This window comes from Callospermophilus lateralis, chromosome 4 (assembly GCF_048772815.1).
Source record: "Callospermophilus lateralis isolate mCalLat2 chromosome 4, mCalLat2.hap1, whole genome shotgun sequence".
NCBI lineage: Eukaryota > Metazoa > Chordata > Mammalia > Rodentia > Sciuridae > Callospermophilus > Callospermophilus lateralis.
In genome coordinates, this window is record NC_135308.1 from 32890508 (window position 1) to 32917574 (window position 27067).

Consider the following 27067-nt stretch of genomic DNA (forward strand, 5'->3'; position numbering starts at 1 on the left):
TTTCTGAATTGTGTTTCTCTCTGTCTCGGGTCTGTTTCTTCTCTGTAGACTTCAATGGCAGACAGCCTTCCTCCAAAAACATAAACAACGCCAAGTTTACAACTTCCCAGATTAGCAATGCCAATGAAAAGAGTAGGCTCATTTCCAATCATTTTATCAGATGTCCTGGGACTGACCTTCCAGGCCTGAATTAGGTCACATGGGCATTCCCAAACAAGTCAGAAATTCTGTGCAGGCAGTTCCTGGGCCCTAGGATTGGGGTTGGCTCCACATGAACCCCTTAAGCCCAGTGTTGGGGAGAACCGTTTATGCAGGGAAATGCAGGGCATACAAAAATAATTCAGTAAACCATGACGGCTCTGATGTGGGAGAGCTTCTCCCCTTTGGTGCCTAAATCCCATGGAATGAAGACAAATCAAGGTAACTGTGACCATGTCTCCCTATGACACACATTTCACAAGTATTATTTTTTGTTCCTCCTAATTGTTTTTTCCCTGAAGAAGCAACTTTCTAGCATTATTCTATCTTCTTGGTCTTAAATTTTATATTCTTCTTATTTTTCAGTTGAATTTTACATGGTTTTTATTTTTGCCTCCTGGGTACTGGCATCTCTGCAAATTTAATTATGATGGTATTTTCAATATGACAGCCTTCATTGGCTGTTAATACTGGATCTGTTGACATTCTGACACAGTTTGTTAAGTTCTTTTTTGTCATCTCTCTCTCTCTCACTCTCTCTATCTCTGCATTTTGCAGTTTGTTGTTGTTGATGGTGGTGGTGCTGGTGTTTTTTATAGTTTAAATCTCCTTTTTGTTCTAAGATTCAAAAGTGTAGTCCAGTGGTTAAGAATAGAGACTTGGGGGCTGTGGTTGTGGTTCAGTGGTGGAGCGCTTGCGTTGCAGTGCAAGGAACTGGGTTCAGTCCTCAGCACCACATAAAAATGAATAAATAAAATAAAGGTATAGGGCTGGGGTTGTGGCTCAGTGGTAGAGTGCTCGCCTCACACGTGCGAGGCCCTGGGTTTGATCTTCAGCACCACATAAAAATAAATAAGTGAAATAAAGGTATTGTGTCCAACTACAACTAAAAAATAAATATTAAAAAAAATTTAAAAATAAAGATGTAATAATGTAAAAAAAAAAAAAACCCGACAGGATAGAGATTGGAAATTAAACTGAAGTGTGTTCAAATTTTGCTCAGCTACTTTCTGACTCTGACCTTGGACAAGCCACTTAATCTCTCTGATCCTTAATTCTCTTACATGAAAATGGAGTTTATAATTCTTACTTGGCAAGGTTGTTGTGAGGATTAAATGAGGTCATATATGTAAAGCACCTGACATATTTTAAGCATTCAATAAATAATCAAGATTGAAATTAATAATTCATCAAGGAGCTTTTATGTCTCCTCTTAAAGAGAAGAAGATGCCCAGCACTTAGAGAAATAATATTAGCTCTTCATTTTAAGAAGCTGCCCCAGTTGTACACAGCCTTGCCAGCTGTCACCAGGTCAGTAATACCTGTCTTTTAGTCACTTACGATATAGCAGACTGTAGTTGTTTTTCAAACCATCCAACAAACTTTCTTATTTTTCTCTGATTACAACTAAAGATTTGAATGGGAACTGATGCTACACAGGTTGTATAGTGTGGCAACTGCAAAGAAATAAATGGAAGAGCACCATGTAGGAGTATGAACCCCAATCTAGCCACTGCTAATTGTGTGATTTGAGAGGTGTTATTAGTTCTTATATTTCCTCATCTGTACAACTGGAAAATAACTCAAAATTCCTGTGTTTTTGTTAGGGATAGAAATTCTATGTGTAAAATACCTAACATGAATAAATGTAAGTTATTATTGTCATTGGGTATTTGGTTGTGGCTGGCATGTCCACCAAGATGTGCATGTTTGGTTGAAAATAGAAGAACCTCACTCAATTAAAACAATATGTCTGGAGTGATATCAATGGTGTCTATTTTGTTGTATTTTTATTTAGTGTCATTTATTTATTTATTCATTCATTCATTCTTTATTTTGCAGTACTGAGTATTGAACCCAGGGCCTAGAATATGTTAGGCAAGCACTGAGCTATATATGAAGCCCTCTTTGTTTTTTTTTATTTTGAGACAGGTCTCACTAAATTGCCCTGGCTGACCTTGAACTTAGCAATTCTCCTGCTTCAGCCTCCAAAGTAGTTGGGATTACAGGTGTGCACTTCCACGCCCAACTAGCTAGTATGTATTTGAGGCCATTTAAACACCACAGTATCATCCACATGACACATAATAGTGTTCCTTGCTTTTCCCTCTGAACCAGATGTTATTACTGTCAGAATTTTCAAAGACCTGGCTCATGCTGAAGTACAAGTGAAGAAATTGGTGGCCTCTATATCCAGGGTGTTGCTTTAAACCATCACAGAAATGTTTAAGTAGATATGATGGATATTGGGTTGATCCAGGAAAGCAGACAATTTGAGAAATACTATTTACACTTTACCTTAAAGGTTTGCAGTCTAGGAAATCTCCATTTGACTCAGCTGTATTGGATTCTTGATTGCCTTTCCCATCTATTCTAAGTATAGAGATTATGACCTTCCAGTATTTATTCATGCCTTTGCAGTCATGGACTACCTAACTGTATTGATATATTATCTATTAAATATGTTTATGATTTTTATCAGAAAAATAAATCACTTTTAACTTCAAACCTTGCAGGTGAATTATTTTGTTTTTAGAGTATTGAATATATTCCCATTTTACATTACTGAGTAAACAAACCTCATTGTCCTTTTTTTCTTTTTTGATCATTTTCAGTTTCTGTTTCCTTCCCATATAAATATTTTTGAAAGAATTTTTAACGATTTGATGAGATTTAAGCTACTTTTCTTATCGCCTAAGGCACTGTTCTATATATTTTCCAATTAAAAAATTTCCAGTATTCACATTTATTCAGTAGCTATTTTAGTACTCTGTTCCTATTTATTGTATTATCTAAGTTTACATATTTGCTGTCTTCATGACAAAACATGAAGAATAGTTTTGAGTTTTAAAACAATGTCCTTTTTTATTTTTTAAAAAAGGCATAAATATCTTTTGCCTGAAAATATTAATATAGTAAGAAAAAGGAGGGTACAAGATTATTCATATTATATATACATATATAATACACGTACACACTCACACTCACACACACACACACACACACACAAAATGTCTGAAAAGGTAAGCACCAAAATGTTAAGAGGGCATTTTTTTTTTTTGGTTTATTTTTTAGTTTGTATAAGGAACAAGTATTACCTGCTTCATATATGTTTTCAATAAAAGAAAATGCAAAAATTGGAAGTGTGTATTAAACAGTGTCTAGAGGATGGCCTCCTGTTCTGTCTCAGGAGGAGACTTTTTGTGCTGCTTTATCCAGAAACCTGGTGTTAGTCTCAGCTCTTTCTTTTTCCTTACTCATATTTCAACCCTTGTGTTTTAGTGAGCTGTGACCAAAAGACTTCAAAAGAATAATAAATAGGAGGAAAATCTTATTTTGACTCATGGTTTCAGAGGTCTCAGTCCATAGACATTTGACTTCATAGCTCTGGGCCCCAACAGAAACAGACCATCATGTCGAAAGGACATGGCTGAGAGAAGTAGTTCAGGACAGGGAACCCAGGAAGCAGAGAGAAAGAACTGCTCACCAGGGACAAAATATAAACCCCAGAGTCACACCTCCAGTGACCTATCACCTCCACCACACCTTATCTGCCTATAGTTACCACTCAGTAATCCATATCAGCACATTAATCCACTGATTAAGTTAAGACTTTCATAATCTGATCATTTCACCTCTGAACATTCTTGCATTGTCTTGCACTTGGGCTTTTGGGGGATGCCTCATATCTAAACCATAACACCATCACTGTTGTGCTGATGCCACCTCAAATGTTCTCTGTAATCTAGGCCCTTCTCTAAATCTCTGCTGCCATTTCATGCTTCCTAGTCTAAACTCCATCTCTTGCCTGGACATCTGCAAAAATCTGTCAACAAGTTTTCCTACTTTTGCTCCAAACCACTCTTCTTCATTCTTCACGTTTCAGCTAGAGAGATCTCTCTAAACTGAAAACCTGATTAAGCTCTTGCTTACAATTCTCTAGTAGTGATCTAATATTGGTGAACCATGGATGGAGCTGTTTAACCTCTTCTGTGAATTCTGCATCTCACCTTTTAGATCACTCTGGACTCATCTTATGCCTCCTCCTTTCCTCCTATATATTAGGCCCCATCAGCATTTGTCTGCCATGTTCTTCCCAACCTCAGAGTGTTTCTTTGTTGTTTTGGTTGCTGTTTTGTATTTGTGAGGTGCTGGCCTCACACACAGTCTTCACCACTGAGCTCTGAGTACCTTGGGGCATGTTAATCTCTCAGCCTGCCCTGTTCTGTTGGCAACCCCTTGCCTGTGACATATATACTGGTAATCAGGCTAAAGAATATTAGCTATGAGTCTTATCTTAAATGTATTTTGTTCTGGAGAAGTCTTCTTTTGACCCTAATTATCAATTAGATTACATCTTTTATCTTAGTGCCGTGATTGTTTCATGCAGCATTTGTACAGTTTTAATTATATATATTTTCTTGTGTTACTAATTCTCTACATAGTTTTCCTCTTTCAATCTGAAAGGGACTATGCCTTGTTTATTTTTCCATTCCCAGTGCTTCTCACCATGCCTGACAGGTGGTAGGTATTCTATGTGTGTGATAAAAAAGATAAGTAATGAAATTAATGATCTCAATTTGCCATGTGTACACCTATGTCCACACAGGCATTACTGCAGAGTGCTCCTCCTTCTGGCCTTGCTTCACTTTCCCATCCAGTCTGACAATTTCTGCCATGTCATTCATCTGTGCAATTTATATTTAGTGTGATTATTGATATGTTTCGGTTTCACATCTCTCATCCCCATTTACTTTTGACCCATTTCTGTCTTTATATTTAAGTGTGTTTGCTGTATTTGATTTAATGTAAAATATCTAAGTTTTACAATGTAATTTTTAATCCAATGTAAAAATATCTGGATTTTGGGGGGTGTTTAGGACATTTACATTTCATGTCATTATTGACTTGGTTAGATTTATGCCTATCATTTGGCTATTTGTTTTTTATTTGTCCCATATATTTTTTTGTTCTTCTTTTCTACCTTCTTTTGATTAAAATTGAATATTTTTATGTTTCTTTTTATTCCATTATGCCTTTTAGCGTACTAATTATGATTTGTTTTGTTATTTTCGTGCTTACTTTGACTTTGAAGTATACCTCTTTAATGTAGCACTGTTTATCTTGAAGTGATATTATGTCACTTCTCAAGCAGTTTACAAATCTTACAACAGTTACTTGTTTCTCTCCTTCCCACCTTTATTTATTTCCCTTCTTTATTTATTCTTGCAATACATTTTCCTTACTCACATGTTTTAAACCCTACCATCCACTGCTATGATTTTTGTTTAAATGATCCTCTTTTAAGACTTGGATAAGAAAAACTATCTTAAATATTTAGGCATGCACTTGCCATTTTCAAGTGCTGTTCCTTCCTTGTACAGACCCACATTTCTATATGATGTCACTGTCTTCTTTGCCAAAGGGCTTACTTTACATTTGTTGTTGTCACTGTTGTGCAAGTCTGCTGATGGGTTAGCTTTTGTATGTCTGAAAAAGGGTTAATTCACCTTAATTCTTGAGAGGTATTTTGATTGGGTACAGAATTCTTGCTGACAGTTCTTTTTTACTTTCAGTACTTTAAAGAAGTTTCTCTACAGTCTTTTTGTGTACTTTATTTTCATTGAGAAGCTCTATGGGACCTGCCTTTTTCTGTGTCTGCTTTAAGATTATTTCTTCATTAACTGATTTTGAACAATGTTAACACAAAATCAGATGGTTTGGTAGAGTTTTCTTCACATTTCTTGTGCTTGGTGTTTATTGGGCTTCTAATAGCTTTGGGTTTAATAGTATTCACCAAATTTGAAAATTTTTTTCAGTTATTTCTTCTTCCTATAGTCTCTTTTCACTACTGTCTGTCTTCTTCTTTGGGGATTCTGATTACATCTATATTAGCCTCTTAGAGTCCTCTATCTGTCTCACTGGTGATTTATTTAGTTATTGACCCATTATCTTTTTCTGGGCTTTAGTTTGTGTAGGGACTACTCTTTGAGTTCACTACTCTTTTCTCCTGCATATATCTAATCTGCCATCAATACCATCCATTGTATTTTTCATTTCAGACTCCGTAGTTTTCTTCCAGAAACTTGATGTGAGTCTTCTTTTTTTATATATTGCAAGTCTCTATTTAATTTTTCAAGCATATAGAACACAGTTAAAATTCACGTTCTTGTCTATTAATTGTAACATCCACATCAGTTCTGGGTCAGTTTCAATTAATTGATTCTTTTTCTATTGTTTTCCTGCTTCATTACATGCCTGATAATCTTTGAATGAATGACAGACTCTTGAGTTTTCTTTTCTTTTCTTTTTTTTTAATGAGGCAGTTAGTTAAGCAATTTGCAAATGGTTTGATCCTTTCTGGTCTTGCTTTTAAGATTTGTTACATGGTCCAGTGATTAGTCTGATGGTAAATATTCTCCATAACAGGCAAGATCTTCTTGAGTGGATTGCCCAATAAATTATGAGGCTTTTCTAATTTAGCTGGTGAGAACAAACACTATTCTTATATGAACCCTGGATACACTACCTGTAATTTTATGGTCCTAAGGGGGGCCATTTTGCTCCCAGGAATATTTGGTAATGTCTAGAAACATGTTTGATTGTCATAATTGGGGGAACTGCTGGCATCCTGTGGATAGAGGCTACAAATACTGATAAACGTTGTAGTATAAGAGAGCCCCTCACAAAAATAATTTTTTTTTTTTTTCTCCAAAGAGTCTGTAGTACTGAGGTTTGGAAAACCTGCAATCCTCCTTCCAGATAATTCTTTCTCTGGCCAATTCACACACATGTGCTGAATACATCTGCTGAATACTCAAGACAAGCCCTCTGCAGATGCCTAGGGTTCTTTTTCTATGTATGTCTTTTTTCCCCAACACTTTTTCCTGCAAATTCTATGGACCTGTTCCTGTGGACTCACTTCTATCTCTTTAATTTAGGAAGTCTGCTAGGTTAGGGCTCTCCCTGGGTTTCCTCCTTCCAGTGCTAGAGTCTGGAAATTGTCAAGGCAGTGAGTCAGGGGTCCCCCAGGTTTGTTTCCCATGTCTCCGGGCTCACTAGCCTTCACTGCTGATATCAATGGATTGAAAACTATTTTTCAGATTTTTTTTTTGTTGTTGTTGTTACTTTAGACAGGAGAATAAATCTAGTTCTTGTTACTCCATCTTTGCTGGAAGCAGAAGACTATCTCTTACTTCTCATTACTATTGAATATTCTCTTTATGACCTGTCATGTTTAAAGAAAGCCACTTGACTCATTTTCTCCTTTTCAACCACTATTAGTGGTTATGTTTTATTTATTTTTCTCCATACCTGTATCTCCTCAACAGCATCTATCTACAGACTCACCTTTCTTTCATCTTTCCTTTAACAATACTATCCATGTTTTAACTTTGAACCACAAACACGATACTTACATTCTCTTTCACTCTGTTTTTTGAATCTGTAAGTTCAAATTCTAGTTAAGCTTGAAGTTAGCATTACTGGAACAAGTTACCATAATATGATTTTATTTGTGTTCTTATTTCAACTCTTTGATTTCCTCTAAAATGAACAATAGCAACTGATTTCCTCTTGTGTTCAGTTGGTATTAATCTAGCTATTCAATAAAGGAAAATTCTTATGGTATGCAAAATTGTATTTACTGTTTGACTAACACAACCGGTAATAATTTATAAATACTACCTTATTAGGGAAATATGAATTGTAACAAAAGACAAAAATTCAGAATTGTGTACAAAAAAACTTAATTTAAGTCCTTATTCTGAAATGTGGGAGGATACATTAGTGTTTGTCTGAAGTCTACTTATTATTTTGGGTGAGTTTTCAAACTATAGTAAAGACAGAGAGACAATCTATGTAGAAAGATATTAAAGGTTGCATTTTTGTAATATTTGTAATTCTTACAGAAAATAAATAACAATGGAATCCTGAATGAGTTTGACCAATAGGCTGTTTAATCTTTTGGGTTTGTGTATATGTTTTTATTTCAGTTCGTGTCATTTTAGAACCACAGTTGAGTTTAAGGATACTTCTTATAGACCTGAAAAATTATAATCACTGACATCAAGGGTTTTAAAGATGTGTACATACTCTAATTAAAATCAAATTACTTTCTAAAGGTACAATTTAAAAATATTTCTTTGGAATTAGGAACATGCAAAAAAGGTAATAATGTTCAGTTTTCTGGACAAGTTTAGAAGTGTATCCAAGTAATATATCTGAAATACAGGACATGGTCACCCTCTGTTAGTGTCCATAAATCAGGAACTGCCTGCTCAGTTGAAAAGTCAAATACTTTTCAGAGTATAGGTGCTTCTCAACTTAGGATGGGGTTATGTTCTGATAAACCCATTGTAAACTGAAAATGTTTTAAGTCAAAATATACTTAAAACACCAAGCCTTCCAAACATCATAGCTTAGCAGCAAAATACACTATAGAGTATCAGCTGTTTACCTTTGTGTTGCATGGCTGACTGGGAGCTGTGGTTCACTGCCACTGTCCAGCCTCCCCAGAGAGTATTGTGTTATAGGTCACTAGCCTAGAAGAAGATCAAAATTCAAAGTATAGTTTATACTGCGTGTATATTGCTTTCACACCATCATACCCTTGAAAAATCAAGTCAAACTCTCCCCAAATGAGACCATCTATATTAAAGCAAAACAAATAACTAAGAAATACAATTTGCTTTAGGACTAGCAGTGGTTTCCAGAGGAGTATTATGATTAGTACCTGGGTTATTTTTCAATGAATTAATGAAAATTAACCAAATTAGTTTAATATTGTTGTATACTTGCCAGTTCAATCAAAAGATTTTGATCAAATTTTCTTTCTCGTATTTTTCTTTTTTTCTCAAAGGCCCTGCCTACTGATGCGACTCATGTCCTATTCATTGAGTTCTTAATGAGGAATATATGCACAGTGACCTTCTTCCTTGTGTAGGACTGTGTAGTCACCATCAAAGTGTTTCAACTATTTAGCACTCCTTTAGCAGCTGCACTTCTTAACCTTCTCATCTTCAGCATTAAGTGGAGGAGATAACATAGAAAACTGCCTTTTGAAGTCGTGTTGAGCTCATTGACTTCCATCAGAAACATATCACTAGTTACAAATGCCACAGAGTAGATTGAATCCTTGAAGAGTTTGAACTATGTACAAAAATGGAATCAGAGAAATACAAAGGACTTTTTATTGTTTGGAGTGTCTAAGATCAAATTGCCTCTGTCTCTGACAGTGTATCATATCTTGCTTTATTATGGTACTTTAAATTGCTTCACAAATAAAGCAAACTCAGATATTTGATGGTAGAGATGGTCTATGAAGTTCAAGAGTACCTAAAATCATCTTCTTGAGTTTTGAATGTAGTTCCAAGGCCCCAGTACCACCCTAACAAAGAAAACAATAACAACAACAACAGCAAAACCCTAAAAATACACAAACTTATCTTTTTATTGCTAATTTATTAACATATAATATTGGTTTGTAACATTTGGTAACATAACCACAAAGTTATATCTTTAATTGTGATGGTATACTTCATATTACTTTTTAAAGAATACCATTATTATCCAATTTGCAAGAGTATAAAATTGTATCAATGAAAATTGTACAGTAAAGAGAATTCTTGTTACATTCAAAAGCAAATTACTCAGCATACCAAAGCACCATATTTTGGGACATGGTTTTCTGATCCAATCATTAGCTACATTTATTTTAAAATAGATGTCAACTTAGGGCACAAAATGAAAGTTCTGTAATGATTTTGAATCTCAAATCTCTGTTACTGAGAATGCTTGAATTATATTTTTCTGGTCATTTAGAAGGCTTTTTGATGATCAGTTACTTTTGAGGGTCTATGTGGCCTTTCCTCCGAAGAGATCAAGACTATTTTGGAAACAAAATTTTTGTTGGACTCAGACAAAATGACAACATTTAGTTTAAAGATCTTACTTGGCTTTATTTTAACATTCTAGAATCCTGCAACACTTCATTGCCTAAAACAGAATCAGTGTTTCAATGGCCTGAATGAAAGAGGTTACTTGTATGGATAATGAAAGCAGAAACAAAGAACAAAATGTGAACCAATCATTTCAAAGTTACTTTCCTTATGAGGCAAGGAGAGGGACATAGAAAAATGAAAAAAAAAAAAAAAATGACTGGTCAATATCAGGTAATCTTGGGTTATTTTTTGGTAAGACTAAAGCAAAGGGATCATTATTACCAAGTGGATTAAACTGGTCTGTTTAGAAAACTTGGTTATTATCTCTTTCTTGGAAGTTCAGGAAAGTCAGGTCACTGTTACCAGGTCCTGTTTGTGACATAGAACCCCAGCTTGGTTGACTCCATTTTGATTTTTAATCTGGTCTGTGGAACCCAGTGCAGGAGACTGGTCTAAAACTATGGCCACTTGCCAGGTGCAGTGGTGCATGCCTGTAATAGCAACAGCTTGAAAGACTGAGGCAGGAGGATCACGAGTTCAAAGCTAGTCTCAGCAACTTATGGAGACCCTGTTTTTAAATAAAACATAAAGAGGGGCCAGGGATGTGGCTCAGTGGTAACCTGTCCCTAGATTCAATCCCTGATATCAAAAAAAAAAAAAGAAAGATTATAAATAAAACTATAGCCACCTGTGATTTTTATTGAAAATACTATTGTGGAAAATGGTCCTGATTTTAGATTTTCTGACTAAAATGTATGATCCATGAGTGCAGAACATCATTTTATTCTCTTCTATGTCCTTGGCACCCAGAATTGGCCCAACTTGTGGTAGTCATTCTGTAAATGTTCATCTAAAGTAAACTCTAGTTATTGTAATAAAAAGAATGAGTTGGTTTTTTGTTTCAATTCCATTGTACAAAAATAGTTTCTATCACATACCTTAAAATTACTTATCATCCTAAACTGAAAGGAAAGCAACATTAAAGGAAATACCATTTCTATTAACAGCTATTAGAAGAATTTGTAAAAGAATAATGGAATAGTAAATCATAAGGAGTTAATGAAAACAATTCATTTTTTAAAAATTGGGTTCATGGAAAAGAAGAAAAAGAGAAATCAAGGTACAGTTCAACACCAAACTACAAATATTACCAACTACTTTGAACAGTCCAGCTCAATTCAATAGCAGAGAAACATGGAACCCCACTTGAAGGAACTCTTTGCTGGCAATTTGGGTGGTTTGTGGGAGAGGCTATAATTTGGCTAAATAGGTGGTATGGAGGAGCAGTCAAAACCTTTCCAAGCAAAGGCTCTGAAATACTGGTCATTCCAACCCAGAGATCTTTGCCACTTTCTTTGTAGCTGGACAGAAAGCAAAAGTCCAAACGTGAGAGGTACAGGAATTGTAATGTTAAGCAGGAAAAATCAAGAGTTGTTGACAACTTCAATTAAACTGAGTCGACCTGGGAGAATTAGAGGCAGCTACAAGACTCCAAGTTGGAAGCACATTAAAGAGCTGTGTGGTGTGTCTAAGCATAGCAAACGGTGAAGAAAGGGAGACAGACTCTTCGCTGCATGGAAGAAAATATCTAAATGGAAGTTACAGCCTTAAGGATGGCAAACCAAAGAGAAGACCTGGGGCCAGCAGGAAATCTTTTTACTTCAAATTGATTATAGAATCATTCAAAATACAAAGCAAATTTAGGAAAGTAGGATTGGGGTGGGGGAACAAAACTGAGGGCTGAAGTCAGAGCCCTCAGGGACATTCAGATTAAAAGGAAGGACAAAATGAGAAAGAATAAAGACAAAAGTGGATCATTTAAAATTCGGATTAGCCCTGGGCAACTAACTCTCCCTCTTCCAGACCCCAGATCTAGCTCAACAGAGCCTACTCTACTTACCCTTTCCACTGTTAGTTCAGCAAATTCAAGAAAAAGAGTTGCTAAGCAAAGAAACACGATTTGCATTGCTCCTTCTAACATATTCTTGCTGCTGGCAGTTTTGGGAGCTACCCCCATCAAATTAGCCACTTGAATTGCCTTAAATATCAGGGTAGTGCTGATTAAATTCATTTACTAGAGAGGAAGGGGGTATGAGAGGCCGAACAGCTTTCTCCACAATTCAAGACATTTCAGTCCTTAAAACATGAAAATTGTGCCCTCGGAAGGAAAAGTCTTTGTAAAAAATGATAAAATGTGCAAAGCTTTTTAAGAAGTTTTGGTTGTAAGAAGCTCCCTCTTTACTCCTGCTCTTTAAACAAAACAAAAATATTTGAGAAAAAGTAGTATTAAGTTTTTGTAAGAAAAGAAATTAATTTGTGAATGGTGAAAATGCTTCGAGAGGAAACTTTTCCATTGTGGAAAATTTAACCAACCACTGGAGCCAATTTTAAGCTGGCTTCTGTAGTGAAATTTAAGTTGAGCTGTTTTTTTTTTCGTTTGTTTTTTGTGGGGTTTTTTTTTTTTTTGGTATTAATGTGAAAATTCAGATATAGTAGCCTAAACCAACATTCAACACTCATAGCTCTCATTAACAGAAAGTACCTCACCTCTTGGTGTTACAGAATATTTACAACAACCTTACAAATAACTGATTTATTGTTGAAAGCAAGATCCTAGATAGGCAAGATGGTTGTTTTTCCACCACCCTCCACACTGAGAAGGATAGAGCATAGTCAGGTTTTAGATGAATATTATGCTGATATCATGCCAACCTTTTATCTTTACAGAGAGGCCAGTGAGAATGGAACTCTGAGCACAGTTTGTAACAAGCAGGACCGATGTGCACACAGAAGGAATGAAGTATGGATGTGAAAGAACGTAGGCCTTATTGCTCCCTCACCAAGAGCAGACGGGAAAAAGAACGGCGGTATACAAATTCCTCTGCAGACAATGAGGAGTGTAGGGTCCCTACGCAGAAGTCTTATAGTTCCAGTGAAACTTTGAAAGCTTTTGATCATGATTCTTCACGGCTGCTTTACGGAAACAGAGTAAAGGATTTGGTTCACAGAGAAGCAGACGAGTATTCTAGACAAGGTAGGTAATGGTTCTAGCAGGATGAGGCATGTTGCTAACTTGTAGGTGCCATGTTTTTCCCAGAAGGGGACATGATTATTTTTACAATTTTCGTGTCCGACTAGTTCTTATCCTGAGATGCTAGATGATCACACCATATTCCAGATTAGAGGTAGAAAGGCACCTGTGGGTACATTGGCTCCAATGCACAGGGTATTCTACAGTTCCACATTCACATGTAAAGTTTATGGTTCTAAGCATGGCCAAATTTTGTGCGCATATGCCTGAAACTCAAGTCTGTAGGGCTCCTTTTTATTTGAATGAAGGTGTTCACGATTATAGCTTTTATAGTTAGAACTAGTACAAGCAAACCAGGAGCTGTGGAAGAGGAAAGTTACCTGTCCCTCACAAGAAACTAAGAACTATGACCCTAGATAATCTCATGTTCCATCCAGCCCAGCTATTTGCAAGGCTGCACATTATCAAGAGACTGCCATCAAAGGGATCCATCTTCTTTCTCTTAGGTAACCTTGTACATTAAGATTACACCTGAAAACATTCTAGTTTCCTGTAAAATAGTCTGCTGTGGCTTGATCATTTGCATACATTTCTTGAACATTTTTACACTCCCTTTTTCTGTATCCATATCCTACCACTGGGATAATGACATCTGTATCTTGACTTCACAATACTAAACGAACCAACTTTTGTGCTTAAGACAGTAGCTTATTTTTTTAACATTTATTTTTTAGTTATAGGTGGACACAATATCTTTATTTTATTTTTATGTGGTGCTGAAGATTGAACCCAGTGCCTCATGCATGTTAGGCGAGAGCTTTACCTCTGAGCCACAACCCCAGCCCAAGACAGAAGCTTATTTTAAGGGAGGCATTCATAGTTATATAGTTCATTTAATACAGTCTTGAGATGTGGGCAAAATTACTAATAATAAAAACAAATTCCTTTTACATTCATATCATGCATTACAATTCACACAGAACTTACTGTTTCTTAGTTAATCTAATCAGGAAATTAGTGGGGAAGAAATAAATCAAACCTAAATAGTAAATAATATATTCATTCTTTTCCAATCACTTCACAGACAGTGTGACTAAGAATCTGATATTGGGCAGGAACAAATTTAAGAAAAAGTTATAGTGCAACAGTTTGTTCAAAACTTTCCCATGTTTCTTTTCTGCATTGTGGAAAGAGCCTTCCCTAGCTAGATGCAATAGTATTCACTCAGCCACATCAGTTTACACCAAAGAAAATTCATTTGTTTCCTAAAGAGAGATTTTTTTCCCCCTTTAAGCATGCCTTGCTGATTGCTGGTATCAAATTTTATGAAAAAGGACAAGATAGCTAAAGATTTTAAATTCATTTTTAGAGGAGACATAGAAAACATATTTGACATATGTACTCATCATAAGTCAAGAGACTCAGTTCATTGTACCAATTCTAAACCTGATTTTTTCTCTTTCACACTGTCTACCCAGCTGAAATAGAGCATAAGTGTACATCATTCACCAATTAAAAAAAAAAAAAATAGGTAGTGTAGACAGGGATAGGTTCTGAACCTAGCACGAAGACTTGCATTTTGTAATAAAAGTAATTCTTTAGTGCCCTGGGTTTTTTGTTATTGTTGTTGTTGTTTTGGTTGGGGGGCTACATTGTGGAATACTATTAGGACAAAAAAGTAACACATGTGGTGCGATGTGTTGAGGAGACTCATCTCCACCCCAAGCAAGCATTTAGTTTTGGCAGACTGGAGGATGCTTAAACAGGTTAAAAATAGCGCACTGAAATTTGCACCTCCTAGGCAGCGTTAATCCAGTGCAGACTGTTGTTGACGACATTGGCGATACCATCTGTGGAAACCCTGGAACCAACATTCTTGGGGACCAAATAGTAGTATTACTCAGCTCCTTGCAAGCCGGGGACTAGTGAAGGAAAAGGGGCACAGCAAGGAGAAAGCGAGCAAGGTAGTAGATGGAGGCCTGGTGTCAGGAGCCCAGTGGAGAAGTGAGAACTTTAAGAGCAGAAGTGAAAGGAAAAGCAGAAGTGCAGTGTTGGAAGGTGCCCTGATTCACTGACAGGCTCCTCAATGAGAATGTATGAAAACATAAGTGGAACATAATGCTAATGCTGGCTAAGGTGAACTGATGCCTGACTGTGTGCCAAGGCGCTGAGTGGGTTATGTGTACAGTCACCTGATGACTAGGTCCTCCTGGTAGCCTCCTTCCACAGAGTGAGACCCCAGAGGCTTGGAGATCCCCTGGCTAGTGAGCACTTGACCCCAGGCCAGACTACCTCTAGTGCTCAGGATTTGAAGCTCTGTGCAGAAAGTAGGCAATTCAGTGTTCTAATTGCCCCTTGGAGTTATTTTTCTTCAATTCCATATTAAAGTGGTGGTAGTGTGAATGGTGAGAAGTGGGCAAATGTGAGACATATATAGGAAATAAAATTAACCTGAGTGTGTACTGGGGTGGGTAAGGATGAAGGTGGAGGAAGCATTGCAAATTCTTTTCCTTCCCTGTGGTTTGCTATGGGGTGTGTTTGTAGCAAAAGCCATAGGTGTAGGAGAGAAATGAATAGGGAGAGTCTGCTATCAGATTATGTTTTTGGTTTTTTTTTTTTTTTTTTTTTTTAAGCAAGCATAATGAAAAATCCTCCCAGGCTTTCATTTTCTTTGAACCTGACAAATGTCAATTTTTCCTCACTGACTATTATGCTGTGGGATTAATTATTTAATTGACAAAATGTGCTTCCTGCGACAGCTCCTGACATCATACACATAATAAAAATGAAAGATGGAAAATATTAATGGTAGCCAAAGATCTCTGAAACAATTCCAAAGAATCATGCTAATTTAGCTTGCCCGTAGAGTTTTAAAAGAGCTCGTCAGTCCTGCGTCCAGTCCCCTTACTCCTTGAGTGACATAAGGAAATGCCACTTCAGCTGGAGGGAGCAGAGACCCTGTTAATGCAATTACATGGAGAATTCAAATCTAGAAATGTGGTGTTTTTCTTTTTAGCCACCAAATTTATAGCCTATCATCAAACTTGATTTTAATCATTTTTTATGGCTTTACTGACTGGCAGGTGACTACTGTTAATTACGTGTTATATTTAGATACTCTTAAGGCTGGGGATGATTTCATTTTCACAGTATGTGTAATTTGACTGGATCTCACATAGATCTCCTCTCTCTCTATTTCAGTCTCTTTGTGTGGTTTATGGGTGATGGAAATAGTTGCTCTCTCAGCAGCTGTGGAGCTCTCCATAGGTGTGATGGGGTTAGGGTAACAATGGCATGTTTTGCATTCTTGGATACTATTTTCTTTGATTCATCTTTGAAGAGAAGTTATCCCGTCAGGTCTGAGACACATTTCTTACAAAACAGCTGCATAAGATCATACCACAGTTTTGGAAAAGCGATAAAAGAAATTTTTTTTTTTTCTCTGCTTCATCTCTCTTGTGCTCTGCACATGCTTGTAGTATTCTTGACCAAACAAGAATGCTGTCAACTCCAACAAGGAATATTGGCCATAAGGGCAGAATTTAAAAAGAGATAGTGTTTGAAAAAAAGAATATTTTTGTTCCACTAAACTGTAAGTCTAAGAAAACCAACCTTGAGACAATCCTAACTCAAACTGTTTAATAGTCAGTAATCTGTGGTGGGGCTGTGAATTTCAGGATTTTAAAATGAAAAGATGGTCAATGAAAAGATCATTTATTCTTTTTTTAAAACTTTTTTTAAAGAGAGAGAGAGAATTTTTTAATATTTATTTTTTAGTTTTCGGCAGACACAACATCTTTTATGTGGTGCTGAGGATTGAACCCAGGCTGCACGCATGCCAGGCGAGCGCGCCACTGCTTGAGCCACATCCCCAGCCCAAGATCATTTATTCTTAATTTCTAAATTGGCAATGGGGAGAAAGTTTGTTGGTTTTTATACTTTAAGAATTGGATCCTATCTATGTTTACACACAACTGAAATCAAAATAGAAAAAAACATTTTCAAAGAACGGAAGGGAAGAAAGAGGAAAGCAGATTAACAAAGACAGGCACTCCGTGATTGCTAAGTGTGACTCACCTCTGGTGTTCCCTAACAGTGTGGTTCCAATTCCAGAAACTCCTCTCTTTGGGACTTGGCATTTCTTCATTTTTATCATAAGCAGTAGTGTCCAGTAGCCTCCAGCTTCCACAAACATGGCTTATATTCTGACATTATGACATTGCATAAGTATGGTTTAAGAGAGTTCTGTTAGGGAGGCAAAAGAAAGTAGGTCCCGTAAGTCCTGATTCTTCTGCTGCATCCTGAGCCCTAGTCCTTTATTTATTTATGTTTTCATGTGATTCTGGGGAGTGAACCAGGAGCCTCACACATGGTATGCAAATACTCGAGCACTGAGTTACATCTCCAGTTCTATCCCATCTTTTACACAATATTGCAGATTCTAGAATTGCCCCTTCCCAAGAAAAAACATTAGAACAACTTGGGCTCTCCTGTAAATATTTATCCAGGGTTCTGGCTTGATGGTGGTTTGATTGATGCCTCATTAACCCCTCTCCCAACCAACCCCTTATCTCCTCTGAGCTGAACTGTCATCAAGGTTACAGATGGGAGCTGAAAATCTATTAGGGTCCGAAAGGAACACTCTGATACAAGTGTTTTCGCTTAGGGCCTGGTGAGAGATCAGAATAGGGTAAAGATGGAAAAGAACACTGCAACTTCATGATTCCAGAGAGAGAGAGATCCAAGATCCCTTGGATCTTGCCTGAAAGGAGCAGTTGGCTTCCTTGCCCCTCAGGAGCTGGGCGAACCTAAAAGATGCAGTACTCCACTCTTGATATTATGAGAATGCCAGCTATGGAAATCAAGTAGTAGAAAGGCTTGTCCTTAGAGTCTAACAGAACTTCCCACTATTTCTTAAGGCACCTCAGGAAAGTAATGTGCTTAATTGCAACCAGCAAGCAAGAAATGGAATAGGATGCAAGCAAACAGAACCATAAACATATAATAAAAATGAGCAGTGGAGATGACAGATGACAATGTGAACTAAAATTAAAAATTACAATATGAGCACTCACAGAAAACCAAGAACAACAATAATTTAAAAACCACCAACAACACAACCAACACTGGCAATCAAATAATAGAGGGAGGGAAAAGCCATAATTTTAAAATTTAAAAACAAAATAGAATGGAAGGTGTAACTCAGTGGTAGAGCATTTGCTTAGAATGCATAAGACCCTAGGTTCAATCTCCAGCACCAAAATGAATACATAAATAAGTTGAAGAGAGGGGTCATTGTTGAAATCCAAATGAATGGTTTTAAGGACAAAGTAGAAGTATCTAAATCAGAAAGCAAAATTAAGATAAACACACATGCATAACTGTGCGCATACACACACACACACACACACACACACACACACACACATCCCTAAGTACTCACCAGAAAAATTCTTTGGGTAAAAAATTGGGTACAAAATTCTAAGGTTAAAAAAAAATCAAGTAACTTTTTTCTTTTCTTTTTATAAAGAAAAATAAATAAGACTAATAATGATTTTCTTGTCTGAAACAATGAAAGCTAGAAGATAGTGGCATAATACTTTAGGGTGGTATATGCAGAGAAGATATTACAGAGAAGGAAAGATATCTTTTCTTAGAGATCACTAGGCTCATCACTAAGGCCCTATAACAAAAGGCAGATTAATAAGAGAAGAGCATACAAAGGTATTTAATTTACACTTTATGTGCCATGGGAACTTTCCTAAGGAAATGAAGATCCAAAGAAACAGGTAAATGTGTGTATTTTAATGCTTAGGTCTGATAAAGAGGTGAATGGTTATGGAGAAATATAGTCAGATGGAGTATGTTGTGATGGTAGTATAGCAACAGAGGAATCCTCTCTTTCCACCTACTAAAGTTACAATAATTTTAGTCTCTAAAGCAAACTTGACAATAGACATTAACGGAAAATGTGCACAGATTTCTCAGTGTGCAAGCCTATAGGAGTCACCCAAGAAATGTGAAACCCAAGGAAGGATCAGATGGTCGAAGCTTAAGCAGTGTTCTCAGCTACAGAAAGAAGTATGGGTGTGGATCTTTTGGAGAGAAGTAGTGACAAAAAAGTCTGACCAGTGACAACTCTCCAAAGAATAAATAGTTGCTTATGACCCACTCTCTCTGGGGGAAGTGTGGGACCTTGGGTCCTCATTTCCTGTGAGTTCTTGACTAGTGATAGGGGTTGAAGACAACTAGGGGTTGAAGACAACTGAGCTCCTCCTGGAAGGGCTTCTCTTGGTCACATAAGGCAACCTCAGAGAGAGCCCCTTCCGGCTTTGGGAGGGAAAGGGGAGGTTGATTTAACAAGACCTGTTTGATCCGCTTCTTCTCTGCATTCTTGGGTTTTCAGAGGGAAGGATGTTCCTTTCCTCTGGATCTAGGAAGGCTACCTCTCCAATTGTAACCAAACACCATGGGTTCACCTCTTGATGAGTATGATACCCATGAGTACAACCAAGAGAGAAAAAAAGTAAAGAAAGATTTATTACTTAGAGAAAAGGAGAAGGACTCTGAAGATAATTCTCAAAGGATTATCTCTTTAAACATAGAAAGAAAAGGCTTTTATTGGGGAATTTTTTACATAATTATATAGAAAAGACTTGTCATTATAAGTGGAGGCCGATGTATTCCTGAGCATGCTCAGTTTGAGCTCAATATCATGTGTTCAAAAAAGGCAAGACAGAAATACCTATGGGTGGAGAATCAAGTATTATAATGAGAAAGGGTAAGTCACTGTGACTCAGGGAGTCCGGATGGTTCCTTGTAAGTTTTCCTGGAGGGCCTTATTTGGAAAACAAAAAGAAAAACAAAACAAAACAACTTTGAAAGAGTCTTCATAGTCATGTACAGGGGCAGCAACTCTCCCCTCTCCACCCACACATAGAAGGTTGCCCCTACTGGTGATCAACACAATGAGGGCCTTGTGACCAGCTGTAGGGGAGAAAGTCAGAGAGTGGCCTTCCTAGGATTTATGACCTGTGTTCAAGGGAAGGAGATACAGGATGGGGGAGAATGGCCTTTTGTCTTTGCTGTTTTCTCAAATGCCAAGGTGCCATATTTTGTGGTAGCATGTCCTGAACCCTATCGGGCCATTCATCTCTCAGAATGAATGAAAGATAATTTGGGGATACAAAAGATCCAGAGACTGTATCTACAATGGATAGGGTATATTCAGGGAGGAACACCAAGTTGGCAGAATCACAGCCTATGAAAAGGAGAGGTGATGAGCAATCAGCTTTATGGTATATATAGTTAAGCCTCAAATGGTGGTTACAGAACAGCTGGAGGGAAGCTTTAACAAATGCTGAACTAAAAGTACTTATCAATCTCAGCTACTCGGTAGTTGGGGAAAAGTGGTAGGGAAAGTTAAAGTCTTGCAAAATCCCATCTCATCTGAAGATGGAGAGAGAAGGAAATAGAGCTTTATTGGAGGTAAATAATTGCTCTTGCATTCATATAATAATGAAAAAAATATGTATTTGAATTTGAATGTCAGAAAGGGAAAGCAATCATCAGTAGAATGAAAAAAAAAAAGCACAATAGGCCTACCTAATTAGCAGGGTAAAGGCAATGGATATCAACCTGACCAAATTAGCAAGAACAGCTCCAAGGAAAAGGTAGAAACAAGGAAAATCATGAAGAATCATAAAACAAGAAGGAAGGAATAAAACCCGCCACATATTACATGAAACATAAATACACCAATCTTGACATCAACTATTCAATTGGTTCCTAAAAGTTACTGGCATTTATAAGGAACACACTTAAAATAGTTAAAAGAAATGGTTGAAAATGAAGAGACACCAGGTAAATACAAACAGAGAGCAGGAGCAGCAGCATTAATATCAGAAAAGGTGGAATTTATTTTAAAAACTCTATAAACAGGAATTGCATATTGATGCAACCATTCTGGAAAGTAGTATGGAGATTCCTCAGAAAACTTGGAATGGAACCACAGTTTGACCCAGTTATCCCACTCATCAGTATATACCCAAAGGACTTAAAATTAGCATACTATAGTGAGTGGCCACATCAATGTTCATAACAGCTCAATTCACAATAGCTAAGCTATGAAACCAACCTAGGTGCCCTTCAATAGATGAATGGATAAAAATAAATGTGGTACATATACACAATGGAATATTCCTCAGTCATAAAAAAGAAAGAAATTATGGCATTTGCTGGTAAATAGATGGAACTGGAGGCTATCATGCTAAGTGAAATAAACCAGTGCCAAAAATCCAAAGGCCAAATGTTCTCCCCGATATGTGGATGCTGACTTACAATATGGGGTGGGGGGTTCACTGAATTGAACTGGGGGAATGGAAGGAAGGGAAGGGGGATGGAAATGGGGAAAACAATAGAATGAATCAAATATAGCTTTCCTATGTCATATGTGAATACACGACCAGTGTGACTTCACATCATGTACAACCACAAGAATGGGAAGTTAGTCTCCATGTATGTATGATATGTCAAAATACATTCTATTGTCATGTATAACTAAAAAGAACAAATTTTTAAAAAAGAAAAAAAAACTTTACCCAAGATAAAAAGACCAATGAGCAAACAATAAAAGACACAGTACAGAGGGCAAGGACTCTTAAATTATATACATTAAACAATGTAGTAGCTAAAGTTATAAGCCAAAACTATTGGGGAAAAAGAGATTGCTGAAACAAATTATAATGGGATGCATTGATTCACCTCTTTCAGAATCAGGCAGATATAAAAGAGAAAATTAAGAAAGCAGTTATGTAATATTAATTAATTTTTTAGCTATTATATATGTGTGTGTCAGATATCTATAATGTCAGGTAGAAATTATAGTTTTCCACATTTGTATGGAATACTTTCATAAACTGATTCTGTATTGGCAACAAAACAGAAACATAAACATTAGAAAAGAAGAAACTTTATAAGCCAAAACATTTCATCATAAAATTTAGTAAAATTAGAAACAAATAACAAAAATATAAACCAATGAAAACAACATTGCCCTAAGGATTTTGACATCATTGATTATGATAAGAAGCAACAGAAAACAAAAAAATTCTACTTCCAAAATTTATGGGTGATAGTAAAAGCCCTATGGATAGGAAAATATATTGCTAAGAAATATGTTTAAAGAATAAATATAAACAATAAAAGTATATAAATATATTCATGTTAAGAAATTATAAATATGGGGAAAATAAACCAAATGAAATAGGAAAAGTTAGATAATCAAAGCTGGAATTTAAAACAAACTAAAAGCTGATTCTTTAAAAAGATTAATCGAGAGCCCCTATAAACAAAAAGAAGGAGAGATATTGAAAATATTTTAACAACTAAATGGGACTATGCTAAGCAGTGCACTTGAAAAATTTTAGAAAATATGATTTAACCCAAATGATTTTAGAACATGGAGAAAATTTGTCAAAACCAATTATCTCAGAAGAAATTAGGAAGGTGATTAAAACAGGTGCCATTAAAAAGTGCCAGATAGGTTTCTAGGTGAAATTTTGTAACCTTCAAAGTACAATATCAAAAAAGTTCAATATCAAAAAGCTACTTGACACCCTGAAAGATGGAATCCATCAAAATTCATATTAAATTGCTATAGCCTGGGCAGGGGCTGTAGCTCAGTGGTAGAGCACTTTCCTAGCATGTTTGAGGCCCTGGGTTTGATCCCTTAGCACCATTTAAAAATAAAGAAATAAAATAAAGGCATGTGTCTATCTACAACTAAAAAAATAAAAATAAAAAATTGCTATAGCCTAGTAACAAAATTGACTTAAGTAATACAAAAGAGAAGCTATATAAACCAAAATTGCTTCTCATTATGTGTGCAAAAGTTCTAAACAGCTATATTTATATTTCCAGCAATATATAAAATGTGTAACATGCTAAACCGAATTAATAACCAAGTGGTTACTAATCCTTGCTGTCAATGCAGGCTTTTTTCAATATAAGAAATGTGTTAACATAATTACATTAATTAATCAAAGTAGAAAAACATGATCTTATCAATAGATGATAAAAAAAGTTTTAGATAAAATTTAGAAAACATTCTTTATTAAAATAAACTAAGTCAAGAAGAAAAAACAAATATGATAGTCATGTGTAAGATGATTATTTTAAAAAGTTAAATAGCATTCAAAATGGTGGGATACTAGGACTTTTCAAATAAAATCAAGATCATATGGAAGTTTCAACAATAGTGTCACAATTACTATTCAACATTACTCCAGATGTTTTAGTAAATGCAATTAGAGAAGAAGTTCCAACAATTGATGTATATTTTGGGAAAAGTTAAAATTAGCACTTTTGTTAAATGTATGACTATATACATAGAAAATCCATGTGTCTCTAGAAATAAAAAAATTGAATTTGATATGAATTTTGTACTTGAATAAATACAAGATAAATGTGTTGATAACATAGGTAATATAGTTAATTTTGTTCTCATGGTTTCAGCCCATGTTTCTCTGGGCCCAAGGGAAGGCAGATCATCATGGTAGAAGGTTGTGTCCTAGGAAAGCTGATTAGCTAATGGCAGCCAGAAACAGAAACAGGCTGGGGAAGGAGCCAGGGACAGATATAGTCCAAGGCTACACACCTGCAGTGACCGCCTCTTCTAGCCACACCTACCTGCCTACAATTACCACCCATTAGTTCTTTCAACTCTGATTAGGGGTCTGACCTCATCAGTGGATTAAGCCAGCAAATGGATTAGCCTAAATGCCCACCTCTGAACTTTCCTATATTGGGGACCACACTTCCAACATGTGCTTTTCAGGGGACAGTTAAGATCTAAACCATAACATATGCAATTACAGTAGTTACTAAGCAATCACTGACTCAATTTGGAAGTCAGAAAAAAAAAAATGACCTATATCACAAAGGCAGCAAACACTATAAAATTCTTTGAAATAAATTTTATAAGCATAATATGGGATCCAAAATGAAGAGATCTGTAAACTATTATTGAAAGACATAAAACAAGATCTGAATGAATGGAAAGATAGGCAATGTTTTTGGATTGAAAGGCTAAAAGCATAAGAATGCCCATTCTCACTAAACAAATGTATAGAAGTCAAAACTATCAAATAAAATCCCAATGGGTTAGGGTTATTTTTTCTTTTTTTAAAGAGAGAGTGAGAGAGGAGAGAGAGAGAGAGAGAATTTTTAATATTTATTTTTCAGTTATTGGCGGACACAACATCTTTGTTTGTATGTGGTGCTGAGGATCGAACCCCGGGCCACATGCATGCCAGGTGAGCGTGCCACCGCCTGAGCCACATCCCCAGCCCAGGGTTATTTTTAATTTTAGTAAGTGATCTTATAATTCATGTGAAAGAATAAATGTCTAAAAATAGCCAAAAACATGTTGAAAAGGCAAATAGAATAAAATGGGCTTATTATATAATTTCTAAAATACTATGAAGCTTCTATTATCACATGTATATTTTATTGGTACAAATAATAAATAGATTCGTGGAATAAACTAAAATTTCCTAGTATGTACAGAAATGTAACATAAAACAAAAAAAATTTTTTTTTTATTCAGTATGATTTGATAAATGGTGCTGGCACAACTGGTTATCCATCTGGAAGAATATAAAATTGGACCCATATCTCTCAGCATATTCAAAAATAAATTAAGATGGATTAAAGACAAATGTAAAAAAAATAAAGCAATAAAAATTTTAGAAGTTAATTTGGGAGATTGACTAATACAGGAATGACATGAGCTATGAATAGCAGAAAACTCCCCAAACAGTGGCTTAAACACCTAAGAGAATTATTATATATATATATATTTTTTTGCAAATAAATCCAAAGATAGACTGTCCAGGGATCAAAGATGCCATCAAGGACCCAGATTTCCTTCTATCTTCTTTTGCTTTGCCACCCTTAGCATGTGGCTTTTGTCCTGTGAATCCCCAGGTGGTTGCTGTACTTTCATATTCCTGTTGAAATAACAATGAACGCAGAGGTGAGGAGGCTCTTCTCTGCATTTGGACTGCTTCTTTTACTCCCCTGAGACTTCCTCCTACAACTCTTTTTTCAGGACTGTTATGCACGGCCATTCTTAGCTGCTGGAAAGGAAATGTGTACTATTTTTGCTTGCCAGTTTATATAACAGAAGGTGGCAAGGGGAAAAGGGGATGTGGATCCCCACAGCATGATCCAGGGACTATAAGTACACCCCAAGAGCAGGGGAGAGTATTTTAATGGAAACAGAAAACTCAGAAGAAAAGATAGGCTTCTGTGATTATTTTTGCAGACCTTTCACATGTAAATGAAAATACCCAGAAACAAAATCATTACACAGGGAAATATATTTCTAATCCATAGGACATATGTAAAGTTTATATCTATAGTAAGATGAGTAACTTTTACATACTGAAAATGAATAATCCAGTTGGAAAATGGTAGGAATAGACAATTCACAAAAGAGAAATTCAAATGGTCAATAAACTTGAAATAGTGAATCTGTTTACCTCTTAGTCAGGAAAAGGCAATAGCTAATCCCTAATTTAACATCCCTACACACAGCTCCTAACCTTCATTGACCATTCATGTAACCAAGGTATCACCAGTGATTTGCTTAGGAATTGTCTCCCAGCATGGGTAAACAGAAAATACAATGAAGAGTCTCCTGTGTTAGGTCTCCTTGTTAGGAATTAGGATTGTGTGTTTCTAAAGAGACAGTCTCCTCTGTGGAAGCCATGCTCCTGAGTGCTGTTGACTCAGTCCCTTAGGGACATAGACCCTGGTAGACCTGCAAGTTCCAGCCTGACATCCTTCATGTTGTTTTCATGGGAAACGTATACTGATCCTTACCAACATCTAGACACAACATATTCCTTAAGTGAGGACTTTCTGTGCAATTGTGGAAATTTAGATTTAGGAAAAAACAAAACAATAAAAAGAAAGAATTCGTGAACAGCTTTACTCAGACCTTTACTCAAAACCTCTTACAAACATGTGAAACACATTTTTAAAAATTATCAGTTGAATTACCACCATCAACAACAAAACTTGAAAGAAAACTCAAAACAGCAGTCAGGCATGGTGGTGCATGTCTGTAATCCCAGCCACATATGAAGCTGAGGCAGGAGGATTGCAAAAATCAAAGCCAGCCTGAGCAATTCAGTGAGATGCTGTCTCAAAATAAATTTTTAAAAGGGCTGGAGATGCTGCTCAGGGTAGAGCCCTTGCTTAGCATGTGCGAGGCCCTGGGTTCAATCTCCACCACCGTAAAAAGAACAAAACGAAAACTAAAAACAGTAAAATATTGACAGAAATTGTATTTGGGGAGGGGTTCCTTCTGTGAAGGAAAGACTTCCAGTTTTAAATCAAAGGTTGAAATCAGAAAATAATCCCTGCTTTGGAACCAAGCAGGTCGGTTATGCACTTTGGAGGTTGGAGAAGAGAAGCACCTTTTCCAGACTAGAACTTGTTAAGGTCCGTGCTGTCCTGATGGTTAGTTTTTAATTCAGGATGAACTCCAGACGTGGTGTTCAAGGGAGGAGCTAGACCAGAGGATGGCATCCTGCTTCTGAGTTAGCTTAGGGATGAAATATCAACCGTGCTAAAGGAAACATGAACTCTTGTGACTCATATTTTTATCTAAGGCCATTTTTTCTTCCATTTTCTTGTACTTTTGATGCTATTGTTCTCAGCTCTGTCTCATGTTCCATTGTGTTGCCTTCTTCCTGCAGCTATAAAGACTTAAGTGGTTGGGAGATCTTTATAATCCTCTAAGTCCATTTTATAGGTGAGGAAAACTGAGACCTACACTTGTTAAAATGCTCACACAGTCAATAGCTGGTGATTTATAAGGCCAGGA

At 36.3% G+C, this 27067-nt stretch overlaps 1 protein-coding gene across 1 annotated transcript in view; it reads left to right on the forward strand.

The window, feature by feature from the left end:
• The first annotated feature begins 12941 nt into the window (after positions 1-12941).
• Positions 12942-27067, forward strand: part of LOC143398190 (teneurin-3-like) — a 113427-nt gene continuing 99301 nt past the window's right edge. The window contains exon 1 of the mRNA XM_076855259.1: positions 12942-13173. Coding sequence (XP_076711374.1) covers positions 12942-13173 — 232 coding nt within the window. The remainder of the gene's footprint in view (positions 13174-27067) is intronic.